Source organism: Mycetomoellerius zeteki, unplaced genomic scaffold (genome assembly GCF_001594055.1).
Source record: "Mycetomoellerius zeteki isolate Tzet28-1 unplaced genomic scaffold, Tzet1.0 scaffold821, whole genome shotgun sequence".
NCBI lineage: Eukaryota > Metazoa > Arthropoda > Insecta > Hymenoptera > Formicidae > Mycetomoellerius > Mycetomoellerius zeteki.
The window spans coordinates 88,113-104,564 of record NW_017257853.1 but is presented as its reverse complement, the minus strand read 5'-3'; the positions used below and the strand labels follow the sequence as shown (position 1 = coordinate 104,564).

At 36.3% G+C, this 16,452-nt stretch overlaps 3 protein-coding genes across 18 annotated transcripts in view; 2 read left to right on the top strand and 1 right to left on the bottom strand.

The window, feature by feature from the left end:
• Positions 1-13: 13 nt before the first annotated feature.
• On the bottom strand, positions 14-2,655 carry LOC108729980 (cell wall protein DAN4). 3 transcript variants are annotated; one of them, XM_018459393.1, is made up of 4 exons: positions 2,375-2,655; positions 2,050-2,308; positions 1,272-1,481; positions 14-955 (listed from the first exon to the last, which is right to left on the bottom strand). In XM_018459393.1, the coding sequence occupies exons 2-4, from the start codon at positions 2,123-2,125 to the stop codon at positions 153-155; spliced, it is 1,089 nt and encodes a 362-aa protein (XP_018314895.1). In that variant the 5' UTR covers positions 2,126-2,308; positions 2,375-2,655; the 3' UTR covers positions 14-152. The 3 variants fall into 3 exon arrangements, with proteins under 3 accessions (XP_018314895.1, XP_018314894.1, XP_018314896.1); XM_018459392.1 differs by having other exon boundaries at positions 2,050-2,655; XM_018459394.1 differs by having other exon boundaries at positions 14-880; positions 2,050-2,655.
• A 523-nt stretch (positions 2,656-3,178) lies between these two features.
• On the top strand, positions 3,179-9,747 carry LOC108729991 (uncharacterized). The gene is made up of 3 exons (XM_018459423.1): positions 3,179-3,684; positions 5,455-6,078; positions 6,578-9,747. Exons 2-3 carry the CDS (start codon positions 5,725-5,727, stop codon positions 9,317-9,319), a joined length of 3,096 nt encoding a protein of 1,031 aa, XP_018314925.1. The 5' UTR covers positions 3,179-3,684; positions 5,455-5,724; the 3' UTR covers positions 9,320-9,747.
• A 2,899-nt stretch (positions 9,748-12,646) lies between these two features.
• The window catches only part of LOC108729984 (ankyrin-3), an 86,921-nt gene continuing 83,115 nt past the window's right edge, over positions 12,647-16,452 (top strand). For 13 of the 14 annotated variants that reach the window (XM_018459403.1, XM_018459402.1, XM_018459401.1 and 10 more), the window contains exons 1-2: positions 12,647-12,944; positions 15,362-15,743. In XM_018459403.1, the coding sequence (XP_018314905.1) occupies positions 15,537-15,743 (207 nt within the window). In that variant the 5' untranslated portion in view covers positions 12,647-12,944; positions 15,362-15,536. Of the gene's footprint in view, positions 12,989-15,361; positions 15,744-16,452 lie in introns of all 14 variants that reach the window. The other variant, XM_018459399.1, reaches the window with a different exon arrangement.

Sequence of the window (16,452 nt, the reverse complement as noted above, 5' to 3'; positions counted from 1 at the left end):
AATTAATGCGCTATTATTTTTTTACTTAAAAATTTTCAGTATTTTAATATTTTTATATCTAATCAATATGTATTTACAACTTACATACTTAAAACTTTATTAAAAACCATTGAAGATATACACCTGAATTTTTTTTATGATATACAATCTGTTTAAAACGTTATAACTTCGGCAGATGCTGGACGAGGTTTCTTTGTGGTACGTTTATTAACGGTCTCATTATCTTCTACTCGCTTATTAAAGAAAGGTAAAATTTGTTCAGCGGACGTTTCGGGTGAGTCAGTGGTAGTAGTAGTAGTTAATTCCTCGGAGAACGTAATGTCTGTTTCATTAGAAACTGCAGTAGATTCAATAGATGTTTCGACCGATTTCACAGAAGTTAGATCAGTTGATGATGTCGATGTGACAGAAAACATAGTAATATCAACTGACGAAACAGTTGATTCGGTAATTGACTCGGTAGATGTTAATGTAGAATTAGTAGGTGCTGCAACCGGTACACTATTCATTACAACAGATTCACTGGAAGTTATCATTTCTTCACTTGATGAATCAATTTCTATATTTGGCTCTATGGAAATTGTAATTAATTGGGTAGTAAGTGGAATCGATTCGGTAGAAGTCACAATAGTCCCGGTGGTTGTTACAGTTGATTCGGTAGAAGTTGAATCTGATTGCGTTTGAGTAACAGTTTGGGTTGTCTGTTGTCTCGGTGTAATCAATTCGATCTTTGGTGTAGTCGTTGGACGTTGCGTAGTTCTCGGAATTTCTGTTGGAAATTTACTGAAGTCAGGCGTCCAATCGATTCCAAATATAGGAGGTGAAGGCAGATTCGGCATTATGTCCCACTCATCCGAATCACTGTCCCCGTAATCATTGCCTGTAATTTTCCGGATGATGTACCAGTTACCAATCCGGACGCCCCAATCTCGTTTTGGGTCAAACGATAGCCTAGCTATTAGTACGAAAAAATTGACAAAATACGAAAGTTAAATCTGAATCGTCTAGAAGTTGCTTGGAAGGATGCAATCTCGTGGAAACTTTTGAAAAATATACGTGGTATTATACGCTGTAATCCTAATTGTATCTCTCGTACAACATTCACGAGTGACGCATCACGTAAAACGTCGAAATCGCTCAATTATGTTCCGTAGCGAAGCATAAACACGTGATTTGACATCCAACGAGTTTCAGTTTTACTATATGACAAAGAATTGAAGAAAAATTCTACGGATACTGACTCTAAGTTTCATGTTATTGAACTTGCTTACACAAATCTAAGAACAAGCCTGGATAACCCGATATTCGACCCTCCAAGGTCTTATCAATGTTCAAAATATCCTGCGGTGATAAGTTCGGAGTTGGACTATCTTTGCCAAACCACTCTCGCCATTTTCCTACAATTCGGTCCTTGAGCATTTTGAACCAATCTCGTACTGTTTCTCCAAATCCAGTTGATCGACCATGAAAACCTGTTCCATCTACGACAAACGTTTGCGTTGAGTAGGATATTAAAAATTTATAGGATTTGTATAGCAGGATTGGTCACTATGCATCACAATTGAGTAGTACAGTTTGACTGCAATCTTGTGAAATTCTTTTTTAGTTTATATAATTTTGTAAAATTTGGCGTAAATCAGAAATCTGAACATTTAATCAACGAATATACTTATGTTATATGTATGATGTTATATCATAGATATCTATCTTTGCTTAAAGATATTGAATTAAATTTCATTTAAATTTAAAACAATTTAAATATACTAGGTGTGCTTTTCAGCAAGCGACACAGGCGACACAGTGTAACACCACTTGCTGGAAGACACACTAACATTTCCATTTCTTTTCGCAAGAAACTGGAAACTGTGACACTATATTCTTTTTTTTTTCTCTTGAATCGGGACAATTATTCATTTCAAGAACTTGAGGAACTCAAATATGTGTTTAATTCAACTATAATATCGATTATTTTAATCCTGCACTTCATTATCCTCTACACTGTAGGACGTAATTAATTTAGCACTTATAAACAACTACAATATACACCACCTCTATCGAAAATCGGTATCGGCGTAGCGAGTTGGCAGGTAAGGAGCAACAGCAAGATACCTGAAAGTGGTCGCATTTTTGCAATCGGACAAACAACACCACTCTGCGTGCGGGTATAGAAGCGCGTGCGGTTTTATATGTCCTTCGGCGGAAGTGCATAGCATGACGATCTCGTTAGTGCCACAATTTTATCGAGAAATCAAGCTGAGCCTGCATGCGCCAACGAAAACAGCATCGGCCTTGTTGCACTCGTTCCGATCTGTTCCAATCTCAATCTCTCAATCAGTTAATCATCGTCATTTTTTACAGTACATATATAACTTACAACAAGAGTATCCGAATCTCGTCATGCACAGTAAGATGGCTAGTCACTTATTCCGCGAACCTGGGACTACGACATCACGCTATTGTGCTGTGTTACGTATGAACGCAAATTACATACGTTTATCCGTGATTACTCGTGTGGGCTGGATTGGCTGACCGGCCTAAAACGGGCTATCAATTGATTACTCATTTGCACACTGTTAATTCACGGTTTATACGATTTTCTACGATTACGCTTGTCTGCGCCTCTAATGTCAGAATTATTAGAAAGACCTAATTTCGTTGGACTGAAATTGCTATTCAATACCTCTTTAGACTTCTGTCATCAGGGCAAATGACAAATGATGCTTGGGGTTTTAATTAATAAGGGTAATTTTGGATCCTACAGTTAACATTTCGTAAAATGAGAACGTATTATACATACTTTTTTTTATAATAATCGCATTGCAGTTTATGTTACAAATTTGAACATGTAACTTTAGATTCAGATCAATTTAGAAAAACCTTCGTGAACAGCCTACCAACACCCAAGATGAATCTTTCACCTCGGTAAAGAAATGCATTCCCTTGTAAAATGTTTAGTAGAGAAGTAAAATATTTGGTAGAACATCAGTTGATACAAGATTTAATGGGAATAAAGTGTTTTCCAAAGTGCTTTCCAATGGTCTAGAATGAATTATTCGATTTTTCGCGATCGACTGTAAACGAACATGTGACAATAGAAATTGCTGCAAACTATTATTGTCCATATTATTATAAACCTTGCTAACGTATTTGGCACAGAGTGCCGTGTAGGCAAAATAAAGACAGGTGAGAACACAGTTTTCCCAATCGCGGTATGTGTATCGATCAAATAAGGGGTTTTCGTAGCAGAATGAATATCTGTCGTTAGAGCAACGTCCAACGTTCCAAGTTCTCAGGTATTCAGCCCTAATAGGTGTGCCCTAATAGGTTGTGTAGTTATGACGCATGAATAAACCGTCATAAAATTAGTCTTAGCCGAAATAAAACGGGACTTGGCCTGTCACGTGCCATAGGTAAAAATGGACTCGTCCAGAATTGGGTTACATGTTCGCATCTCTCCCGTCATCTTTCGCTCCTATATTCCTTAAATTCGGTCTTTCGAACGTTTGATACTTGATTGCACACATTATTTTTGTGCTTCAAGAATTCTTACTGTGCGCATGAGTCTACTGTAAAGGGAACGAACGCTGAGGCTACACGACAGTCTGTCCTGGATCTATTGACGAAGTCGGACTGCGTCTTACACGACGAGCGTATGAAATCGACTGTATCTGCTCGAAATCTCAGGTGAATGAACGTTTCTAACAATAATCATCGATAACAATGGATATCTCATCGCCACGATATTGAGTAGCGCAATAGACTGTAAATTACATGCCTATTATACATAATTTAGGAGTCCCAAATATCGCAGAGACGATATTGTAAACATGTGTTGGGTTATGTCACGTATAACGGATTTTCAATACGTAGATCGTATTGTACGGGAGTCTTCCCGTTGGGCGAAGCTAGATATAGACGTATGCGAGTAATATGTAAACGAAATCGAGATGGGACATAAAATTCGACGAGAATTGCCTTATCTCCAAACTTGGACTCGTCCAGGGTTCTCGACGATCTCGACCGTTCTCGACTATTCTCAAGTCTACACCGTCCAATCGCGTATTAACACGCAGTGACGGAACGGTAACCGCAAAGACCTATTACTTAATTGTATTTGACAAAAAATTTTTGAATAAAATATATTTTTTGCAAAGTATAGCAAAATTGTCGAGAGCATTTATCAATTACGAAACGCAAAACAATATCGTGGAAAATTTGAACATTAAAATTCACATAGTTTGCCCAGATTTATGACGAGATATATAAGAAAGTCTATTCACGACAAGTCCTTAGTCCGATCAATATCCCTTGGTTCTGTCCCAATAGTATCGAAGTATATATGTATAGTACAACAGCAAATAATGTATTGTATAATGTATTGTATTTTGATATTTTCAGTAATTTTTTTCAAAATAATTTTATAATTGATTGTATCAAAATAATCTTATAATTGATTGTAAGAATTTATACGTACGGTATTAATCTCGTTTAATTTGAACGCTAAAGTAAGTTGTCTTTGATAAACGAATTTTGATTTATCATTATGTTAAATTAAATGGAAAGTCGATAACATTTGATTAAGAAACATTCCTTTAATAACGCCAGTCGGGTTGAGTTCTCAGCTACTCTTGGAAACCTTAGTAAGTACTAGGATACTTTAGTTATATATACTGGGATATTCCAGTTATATGAACAAAGAGCTTTACGAGATCGGATCATATTTTTGTTGACTTCGACTTTCATTATGATATCTCTTTTCTTACCAGAGGTATCAGATCGATGTTTGGAAACTGACGAGGATTTAAAATATGTTAAAAATGTATTTTGACTAATCGTACAATTCTAATTTTAATAACAAACAACGTTTCATTTTGATCGTTCCTAATAGAAATTTCTTCGGAATTTTCCGTTGAACTTACATCTTGTATACTTTACGTATACCAATTTGATACTTAGCTTTCGGGATATGTAATGCGTATTTCGATCGAGACTGTCGTAAGATTGTCTTGTTTCTAGGAGAAACTTCCCATTTTACTGCTCCCGATTAAAGAGAATCAGATGATGCTCGATTTCTTGAATGACGAGCATGCAATCATGCCTGTTCTGATGTATGCTAGAATTAGAATTCGTTCATACATCAAGCGCTGCATACTGATAAAGCACATTAGAATCCCTAAATCTGCATAGTTTTGTTTATTACGCAATATGATGCAATACCCATTAACATCGTGATACGATCGGATTGGAAGAATTTTCAGAGAATATCAATTTGTTTGTTTGAGATTAGACTTTGTAACTGATGGTTACTGATGAAACACGCCAAGTAACGATTGTTTTATTAATATTGTTAATACGTATATCTTGCTTAATTCGTTTGTTCAGTTATATTCTCTATACCTCTTGCCTGTATCTTCTCCCACTCTCTAAAGTTTGAATATAATTAATATTGTGTAGGCATAAAACCAACGAAAATACACCGAAATAAACAGTCCCAGTTGGTGCCCATCAATATCCATCGGGCTAGTGCCACCTATCCAGCACTGGGATCAGTCCGAACCGAATGAGTTTCGATAGTGGTCGAGCTGGGTCGGATTGAGAAGGCTCAGTACAAACGCGTCCCTTCTGTCGAATAAGGATAGGAGAACTGAGAAGAAGTGTATACGAGGAAAGGACAGTAAAGGGTCGTAGCGCACCGAAAAGAGAGGGACTATCGTCGTAGCGATCATGTGGAATGGCGCCGAGAAAGAAGCATGCGGTGATGCGGTAGAGTCTAACAATAAGAAAGACGCCGAGAATTGCCCAGCCAGCGACCAGCAACAGTTCGCAAGCAACGACACTGTCGACACTGCCGACGTTCCCGTTTCAGAAGGGATTCAAATACGATCTGTTTTCCCGCAGATCGCATCGTTTGCGTCCTGTCCTGGGATGGCTGACGACACCATGATCATTCCTGGGGACGCGGATGATACAACGATATTGATACCACCTCCAAATGTCGCCGAATTCCAGATTGAATGCAAGACGGAACCAGGGACTGAATTGGGCAACTCGATCGACGATGATGACCCATTGGTATTTGTAAGTGTGGGAATTTATGAGTTTGCTTCACCAATCGTGTCACTTACGTATAATGTCGAAATGCTCATTATTCAAATTTTAGAAAAATTCGTTCTCTGCATCTTTAGGAAAAAAGATATTAAAAAATGATAGCGTTTCGTTGGCAATTATTTTACCGCGCTTTTCATGTTTATGTTGGTTAGGCTACGACTCGATTGCCAGTGTTTTGTATTGTTATATGTTTGATTTTGTTACTTATTGTTACTTATTGTTAATAATCTGTCGTTATTTACGAGACTAACCTAATCTGTTGCAACAATCATTAATTTTTTTACTGGAAAAAACTCCGATCACACACACTGATTTTTGGTTATGTCTCTGTAGCTTGTGTTACATGATTATGTGAAATTACAAGTTTTTGTTTTACTTTAATTAGTGTTTTACATTATGATGTAAAACACAAAGAAAGATAAACAAAATATATCATATATAATTGAAAATTATATATTTTCTCTTACAGGATGAATCCTCATTATTACACATTCCGGTATTCGCACCTACGATAAAGGATCCAATTATTTTATTGGAGAGATGTGATAAAATTTGGGAAACATTACAATTAATAAAAACTATACAGGTTGAAAAGCCAACAACGCTGACTGATGATGATTGTGATAAAAATAAGGAGGAAAAAAATGAGGAGAAAGTGCAGCATTTGGATGAGATTGAGCAATCTGAATCACACGTTAAGAATCAACCTAGATTGAGAAGTAACAACACAATGCCACCTTTTAAGGTTTCTGTCCTAAGAACAAAGAAATTATATCCTTGCATTACCTGTGGTATCCAATACTTGGAAAGACGATCATTAAGAAAACATTCGGAAAGAGTACATGGAGTTGTCCTTCCCTTACTTATTCAACGTAAACGTTTGAAATGTAATGCTTTAAACAAAAAGAATTTCAATGGAGCCAGTCAAGTTTCTTCAATTAGCAAAGAAAATAACAATTCTGAAAAGCTTTATGATAATAAAGATTCATGTGAAAAAACCACTGCAAAGACAAAACTTACCAATGTTGAAACTACTGCTTCACCGCCTGCTGTATCAACACGGCTTGTTAAGTGTACATTATGTCAGCAAAAAGTATTATGTTTAAGAAAACATTTAATTAATTATCATAAAATTGGAGGTTCTACAAGTGTAATGGAACAGCTAGAATCATCATTATTGAGTGAGCCTAAAATATCACCTGGAGATAAACGAACTACATTAAAAAATGAACCACATCAAGATGGATTTCGCATAATGGACAATGAAAATGATACTCGTAAAACGTCGAAAGTCCAAGGGAAAAGGAAGTATAAATTGACTTATCCTAGAAAGAAACGCAAGTTGAATAATGAACGTTATGCAATTGTTCAGAATCCGTCCACCGTCACACAGGAAGAAATTTTAAGTGCTTATACATATAAATGTGACATTTGCTTGGGATTGTATAAAACTGCCCATAGTTTGTACAAACATAAACGCAATCACATCTTACGTGGAGAAACTAAAGAAAATTTTCATAAATTCACATGTAGATACTTTAATTCACCATTTAATAAGAAATATAAATCATTGCAGTCTTCCATGAAGTCTACTAACACTATTGCAAACAGTGCTAACAATAGAATAAATGAAAAGCATACATCGCAGTTAAATAATTCCAAGCGTAATACATTGCGTAATCAAAATAATTCAATTTCTAATCGAGCTATTCGATACAGTGAAAGAATTAACAAAAATAATGAAACTATTTGTATATGTGGAAGATCATTTCGAAATCCTCATACCTTGTTTCTTCATAAAAACAATTGTGAATTATGTCAAAATGAGGATACAGCAATGAGCACTAGGGTCAGCAGTGATAGAGACTCTGGTATTGGCATTAACATAACAATCAAGAAACTAAATGATTCATATGAAATAGTTGGTAAAGATGATGAAGATAAACTCCAAAATTCTAAAATTCTCAAAGAAGATACTTCATCTATGTCTCATACATCTAATTATACCAAAGATTTTACTAAAGCGTCCACTAAACGACAAGTATTAGATACATCTGATTCTAAATACAGTAAAGATCATAGTATTTTGAAGTTAGAAGATACAGATGAAGACGTAATCATTGATATTGAAGATGATGTACAAATTGCTCTTGATGAAAATAATACAACAAAGCAGATGGTTACACAAGAAAACGGTAAGCAGAATTCATCAAAGCAGCAAAATGATGGAAAAATTGAAAATGAAGATGAAAAAATTGAAAATGAAGTCAATACATTAAAGCAAATGTGTCAAAAGATTCTCGACATTCGTAAATCCAGGAATGTAGAAGATAAGAATGAAAAATATAACCAAATTAAAGAAACGTGCAAGAAAAATAACCGGTTTAAAAATCAAGAAACACATCAAAACAAGCGGGAATTGCGATCTGCAAATAAACGGTATCTATATTCCAAAATGGAGTCGGATTATTCCCATGATGAAAGGAAAGTTTGTACGATGCAATTTAAATCAATGATATGTGGATATTGTAAGGAACAGTTTAATAATATTAAGTTATATGATACTCATCAGTGTACTATTATAAAAGGCAGATCATTCGATGAATTTTCACTACAGTTGCGGTGTTTCTTTTGTAAAGAGATGCTAAATAGTTACAGCGAATTTGATGAGCATATGAAATTCAAACATTTTGATCGTGGCTATCATTGTTTCCAATGTCCCGTACGATTCACGAATGACAAAGCACGATTATCTCATTTTCATTCAGACCATAACGATTTGATTTGTAGATTTTGTAATAAAAAGATTACTATTTCATCAAAGGCTCCACACGAAGGTTATCATTTAGGTTTTGGTTATCCTTGCCACAAATGTAAAAAGGCTTATACAAATAGTAGGAATCTTTCTTATCATAAATACACGATACATTTTAATGGAGCTGATAACTTGGTAACTTGTACTATATGCTTGAAATCTGTGAAACTCAAAACTTTCCGTGGTCATATGAAATGTCATAAGCATAATGCTTGTTATTTTTGTGGCAAAGTATTTTCTGATAGAGTAGGTTTAGAATATCATACCATGATGAATCATGGCACAAATTCCAAGTTAAAATGTAACATCTGTGGTACGCGGTTTTATACTAAGAAACTGCTTGAAAGACACGAAAAGATCGATGGATGCAATAATTACATGAGAATGAAAAGCTAAACTGCAACAGAATGTGTTAAGAATATTTTTTCGTTTCAGAAAAATAATATATATGGAGGAAACGCGCGCGAATTAATAAGGAAAGACTCCTCTCCTGGAATGAGAATGAAATTAATCCTCGAAGACTGGCTGAATTTGTGTTTCTCGGCTATAACTTTGAAACAAAGCATGATAGCATAATTTCGTAAATGTACAAGATTTCAAAACGACGTTATGTCGAATTTCGCGAGTTTCCTGAACACAAGTCTCTATTCGAAGCTGCACTGCGACGTGGTATCCGCCGGAATCCCACTGCTTTCGCGCGACTCCAGGACTACCATGTAATATAAGTGCACACCGGTTAATTTTGTCGGTGAATTTTTTCCTAATTGTGTACATTTTGTATACGTACAAAATTACGCTATCATACGTCATTCAGAAGTTATAGCCAAAAAACGATAATTACTGGTTTTATTCCATAAACATGTTGCTAATTTAAAAAAAAAAATACGTATTAAATATTTTTATCCCTCCTACAAACTCACCAAGTTTCATTAAAATCGAAGAGGAACGTCTGGGAGCCTTTCCTTGTAAGAGAATTGCTGTCACAATTGAAATTGTTGTAACAATTGTGACTTGTGTTGAATTATTTTCAAGTCAATTCCGATGTACAGGAGATGCGTTTTGTGTTAGATTGTTATTCTCAATATGTGTACACAAATCGAATTTCATATTTTGTTGTATACAAATCTTATAGCGAATTCAGTTAGACGCTCTAGTGCACATTAGTGAATATTAAAGCCATTATACTCTGATTTAATCTGTGTAAAAGAAAAATACAAATATTATTACAAATATATTGAAGATTTCATGATTTGTGTACGACGGCTTTAATGTACAACAGTGTACACTGAGTGCATTCTGTCAATCGAATTCACTACTATACATTTATATAGCTGACACACGTAAAGTAGCAAAGATGTATTACATTATTGCATCTAAAGCATGAATGACATTTTTTGAAAGCGCATGTATTTCATTATCCAATAGTTAATTGTACAATTCGCTGAACAATCATATTACATTTCTGTATAATGCTAATATCTTGTTAACTTTGTAAATTAAATTTTACGTATGCATTTTCGTTTTAATAAATAAATTCATAGCACACATTTCATATTTTTACAAAAATTAGTAACTTTAATTTTGTGAGACATGAAGATTACATAACTATATTCGCATATTAACTAAATTAGTTTATTTGTAATTGTCAATATCTTGAATATGTAACTATATACACGTAATATGTACGTGGTAAGAGTGCGAGACCCTAAAGATCCTATAATAAGAATTTGGCAGAAGCGGATAAAAATGACGGATAGAAAAAGATAACAAATATTGCTTTCTTTCTCACTTGAATATATGCACAGGAAGAGTAAGAATTGTTCATTGTCCAGTTAAAAGTTAAAAAAAGATTAAAGTAATAAAATTGACGAGGTGCTCGGCACCTTTTTGTAATAATTTATTTAAAAATAGATATATAGAGTGTCCCAAACTAATAATAAATAAATTTGTTTCAATAGTAATAACTAAATGTAAATTTACTAAATGTGAACATATAATATTTGTTTGGTACAAGAACCATTAATTTGATTTTAAATATCATTTTGTTTATTGAGTAAATATTTATTTACTATAAGTAAATGTTATTAAAATTTAGTACATTTTTTTCAGTATAGCCCTGTTATTTGTAATTTTTAAATTCTTCTCATTTGAAAACTATCATAGCCTCGGTATTTTCGTATTAAATTTAGGTGAAGTAAGATCTTATTTATAAAATGAAAATTAAACTCATTTGTTTATAACTATCTGTCTCTTTCTTTTCTTCACTCGTTTTCTGACAATTTACGAAGCTGTGCGAAGTAAACCGAATGGATCATAATGGGCGACAAATCAGGAGGCTGCGTTCCATTATTCACTGCGAGTACTGAAAATCTGTAAGTTCACATTGTACGGTCAGGGCGAAAAAAGTTGCAACACTTTTTTTCGATGGATTTCGGAATGTAGCTTGCTCATCGAGCGATTGGTTGTTATTATATAGCTCGACAAATAAGAACCAATCGCTCGGTGAGTAAGCTGCATTCCGAAACCCATCGAAAAAAAGTGTTGCAACCTTTTTGGCCCTGACCGTAGATACTATAGATGTTTAGTACTCGCAATGAATAACGAAACGCAGTCCAGAAGTTGAGCTGCTTTCGCCAAACTCTTAATACAGGATCTCTATGAGATCACTTCTGTAAATGATGTATTATTAAAAGTTTATAACGATAGTAAATAATATTTGTAACACTTGTGAGATACGAAACATTTTTATTATTAAATTATAGTAGAAATGATGGAAAATTTATCAACATGTGTAATATGTTTAATGTCATACGTGATCGTTGAGAAATGTTTTGAAAACACGTTACCTGTAATACATCATTTATTTTTAAAATAAAGACAAAAGGTCTATTCAGCCAAAGGAATATAATCTTTGTGTACGTAAAATACCACAATAAGTTTTGTAATTGAACTGTACATTGCGTCGTTCGTGATATAGATGTTATAATTTTATAACATTTATTAAATATACTAATGAAATAGTACATGTAATATAAGGTATATATTTTATTAATTAGCTGACATCAATTTTACGTTAATGATAAATTTACGTTATACAATGTAAGTATTACTTAGAAAATTGTGTTACAATCTGCAATTATCAACGATAATAAAATTTGTTTGCAAATTTGTATATATTGCATTTATTTTTAAATAGAATACGAGTTGTGGAAAATTGAATTTAATAAACAATTTCATACTTTTATTTTTATCTCAAAGTTAGAAATATGTAGTTTTCTCATCTTATTAAAATATATTTAAAAAATTATACAATAATTCGTTGCAAAATTGTTGCATTATACATATATATGTCCCTCTCTCTTTTTATACCAATGTATTAATATTTCTGGAAATTAAAATTTTTATTTTATATAATTAACTTGTGCGATTGGATTATAAATATTCTCAAAACGAAAAATGGTCTAAATCTTTTATTTTAGAGAGATTAATAAAATATACAATATTCTTATCTCTCTCTCTGTCTCTCTCTCTATATATATATATATATATCTCGTTTAATAGTTTAATTAATAAGAGCTTCCGGTTTCCGTGTTTTGAAAAACGAAAAAATAAAGAACGAGTGTTGCGCTGCATTACCGGCAGGTGCCGTGGCGAGCGCGCGGCGTCGCCATCGATGACAGCCGACAGCCCGATCTGCCCGACAGCGGTGAGCGCCTGAGCGGCGGCGATCAAAGCCGTGCGGAGTATCCGGGAGAGCGGTCGAGCGGTCGCGTTACGCTCGGTGCTTTCCTCGTCGCGTGAATTCTCAGAGTCGGGAGTCACACGTATATACGTGTGCGCGCGCGGTCCGCGGCAGTCGGGTCGATGTGAAGAGGAGAAGCGAAAAGCGCGAAGGGGAGAAGTGGCGCAAGAGCGAAAGATGACAGCTCGACGTGTGATTTGACAAGTGGAGAAGATAGCGTTCGATGGGAAAAGTGTCCTGTTGAATACCGCGGTGGTTGACGGACTAGTGGACTTTAAGGTATCCGCCGCGCGCGCAACCCTGATGCGTATGTAACCCCTCCGGTTACTGCTCTCTCTCTCTCTCTCTCTCTCTTCTCTCTCTCTCTTTTGTCTGCTGCTCTCTTTTTACGACCATTCGCGCGTTAGGGTAGCGTTCGAACGTAATCGCTCGATAATCTTGCGGATTCGAGGCGCCGCGCGTCATCGAACCGCGGCAAACTCGGCCGAAGTGCGGGAAAAAGGGTTCGAGAGATCGATCGCACGCGAAATGTACCGCGCCAAGGAACCAGATCTGTACGACGCTAATGCATTATATATATATACATATACCTGTATATACATTTATATATATATATGTATACACTTGTGGGTGTATACATGTATTAAAAAATACATGTATATTTTATGTATATATGTATGTGCATATGGGTGCGCGTATATAGAAACCAGCCAGTGGAATCCCGGTTTAGTAATTGCGGGACGTAGCATGTCGTTTTGCGCGTTCTCCAAGTTTTCCTGTTTCCCATCGACGACCAATCGCGCCTCGCGCAATCCGGTTCGTTCCGATCGCCGATGACTCGTCGAGCATCCATAAATGTTTGCTGTTAAAGAATTTGTTCCGCGGTATCAATTACAGAGTGATGTGTTTACTACGACAAGTATCAATTTTCTGCCAATGCGAAATTTCCAACTATAATTATAAACGTGATAATCGCTTTTTTTCTCATATCACTCTCCTTCAGTTTGATTACTTTGATCTTCTGTCCGTCGAATCGTTTAACATTTTCTACGTTATATGATGAAATTATCTAATTAGTAATTACAAAAGATGCTTCGAATTAAAATAATTTTTAAGTGCTAATTTGAGTCGTCAGTTCTCCAAAAGTTTACCTGTGGCTTATGTTACATATATTATCGTCATAAGTTTTTATTTTTACAATGCAATATTCTTGAATAAAGATATTAATATTTTACCTCGATATTAACTATTAATAATTAAAATATATATTAATATATATTACTAAACGTTTCTGATCTCCCTCTCTTCCTCTCTTCCCCCCCTCTCTCTCTCTCTCTCTCTTCCGTTCTTAAGCTGTTTAAAAAAAATTTAAGCGCAGAACAAAACGCGAATATAAAAATAATCAAATCGCGTCCCGAAACATATGGGCGACTGTTTAGAGTGGAACGTACCGAATGCGCACCGGAAACGGACGGTGCAGCGGGGTTAAAGCAGCGCCCAGGCGAGAAAAAAGAATAGAAAAAAACGTGCGCTATTTTGAATTTCGGAAAATCTACGTCTCGAGACTCGTCCTCGAATGTCGAAGCCGTAAACGTCGGGAGCGGCGAAACGACGGCCGCTTTTATCGCCACGGCTCGGAGAAGCGCGCAGTGCTCGAACGGACACGCTCGAATCGATTTTCCCGGTGATACTACCGTCGACCGTGCGGGCTTACCGCTCGCGTCGCGTTTCCTCGCGAGGGTTCCCGACTTTCCGCGACTCCTCGTCAATTACATTGTCCCGTTTACCGTTATTTCGCCCCGGTAGATATCGTCGCGATTACGCGATGACGCGCGGAACCGGGTTTCGCGTCGGTATGACGTTTGGGCCTCGTTCGTTCTTTGACCCTAAGCAGAGAGCTTGCGTTCCCACCCAAAAGCTCGGAGAAAATCTGGTCTCTGCTTTTACGATTGTTACGTTAGATGGTTCGAACGCGATTTATTTGCGAGAAAAGTAGAATCGTGACGTACAGTGTATTTCTGAATGAAGGAGCATCCCAAACAACACGAATGTGATCGCGACGTCTGAAAGACGCTTTATATCTTTGAGATGTAACTCTTTATGATTGTTTGGTGATGTTAGCGGTAAGATTGCACTTCGGGCGAGGCTCGCTCGCTTCCTCCTCCTTGGCGAATAGCTAACGGGAGGATGGTGCTCACAATGTGCCTGTGAACCGTTTCGTCATGTACGGTTATACCACCCGTATCGCTTCGTGGAGACTAAAAATAGCGTTCCTCGAAGAACAACCAAAGTAATTTCGGCCCGATGGAACTATATAACACACCGCGTGCTCGATATTTTATTTTATCGCTCGTGGGAATTAATTTTTACCAGTGAGATGCATTCGAAACGCGATGGATCGAGTTCATAATTTCAAGTCTACTTTAAACATGAGATCGTGTTTAAGTGAGCCCTTGAAGCTACAGCGCGATTCATCTTAAACGTCGCCAATTCGAGCTTCCCGTGTATACCACGCTAATAAAAGCCAAGTTTCGTCTATTAATAATCTAGATTCCGTGTCTCGGCGGGAAACAAAAACTCCGCGTTAAGAGGCTAAAATTAATTACACGTTATCGATTAAGCGTCATTCATTCACCTTCACGCGCGGTCGCGCTTTGAAACATACTTTTCTGATCGATTCTCGATCGGCCGCACAGATATCGGGATTTCCAGCCGTGGACCGAAGTTGAGAATTAACGAGCGGAAGTATAAGCGGAACGAGGGCGGCGAGGACGACGACTGCGGGGGCGGTGGCGGCGGCGGAGGTGGCGAGGGTGACGAGGGTGTGAGACAACTAGAGGGTGAATCGACGGTTCACAGTACGGCCGAAGAATGACGGGCGAGGACGGAAAGCGCGGTGGCGGCACCGGCGACGTTACCACAGGAGCAAATATGAACACGAACGTCACCGATAACGTCAATAATGTTAACGCCAATGTTAACGCCAACATAAACGTCAGCCAGCAGAACGGCGGACCGGAAAAGGCTCCCGTAGTCGGCGGTACCAACGTGGAGACGCTGCCACGCGCCGGCAAACAGGTAAGATTGATGAACGTTTTGTTGACTGATACCACTGACAGCGATGTGGATCCGGTAGACTGAAAAAAACTAGCGTCAACAGTGTGATTTGAAATTTGAACCAGTTTGATTTGATGTAATTCTTTTATCTACGATGTAAAGAAAGGAAGTTGAATTGGGACATTTAAATGACGATGTAATTAATTTTTTTAATGTAGTTGATTTATTCTATCGTTTCTCATTATGTTTCTTTTTTCACGTCTGATTGTGAATTATGATTTATTTTATTTGAATGTAGGCAATGAACGGAGAAAGATGATCTAGAGGAAATTCTTTAAAAAAAAAGGTTACTGTTTGAAATTTCCCATTTAAAAATTTAAAAATTATTACTTAAAGTCATAAAGTAAAAATAGAAAGCTATTTAAGTTTATCATTCTCAATGCTTCAATTTGATATCAGGGAATATGTTGATACCGGATACTTGTCTAGCAATTTCATTGATTTGTCCGTTGCAAAAGACTGGGTATTCTTTGCAATGCAAAGTTCTAACATGCATATTAAAAACATTAGAGAGTTTCGGTCACAAAATCGGAGTTGATATTTAATATAATAGAAATATTTCTATCCATATATGTATATGATGATATTGTAATCGAAGTTGCATAATTATACAGGGTGTTTCCAAATTAAATGGCAAAACTTCGGGAGCGTGTAGAGGAGTAAAAAACTA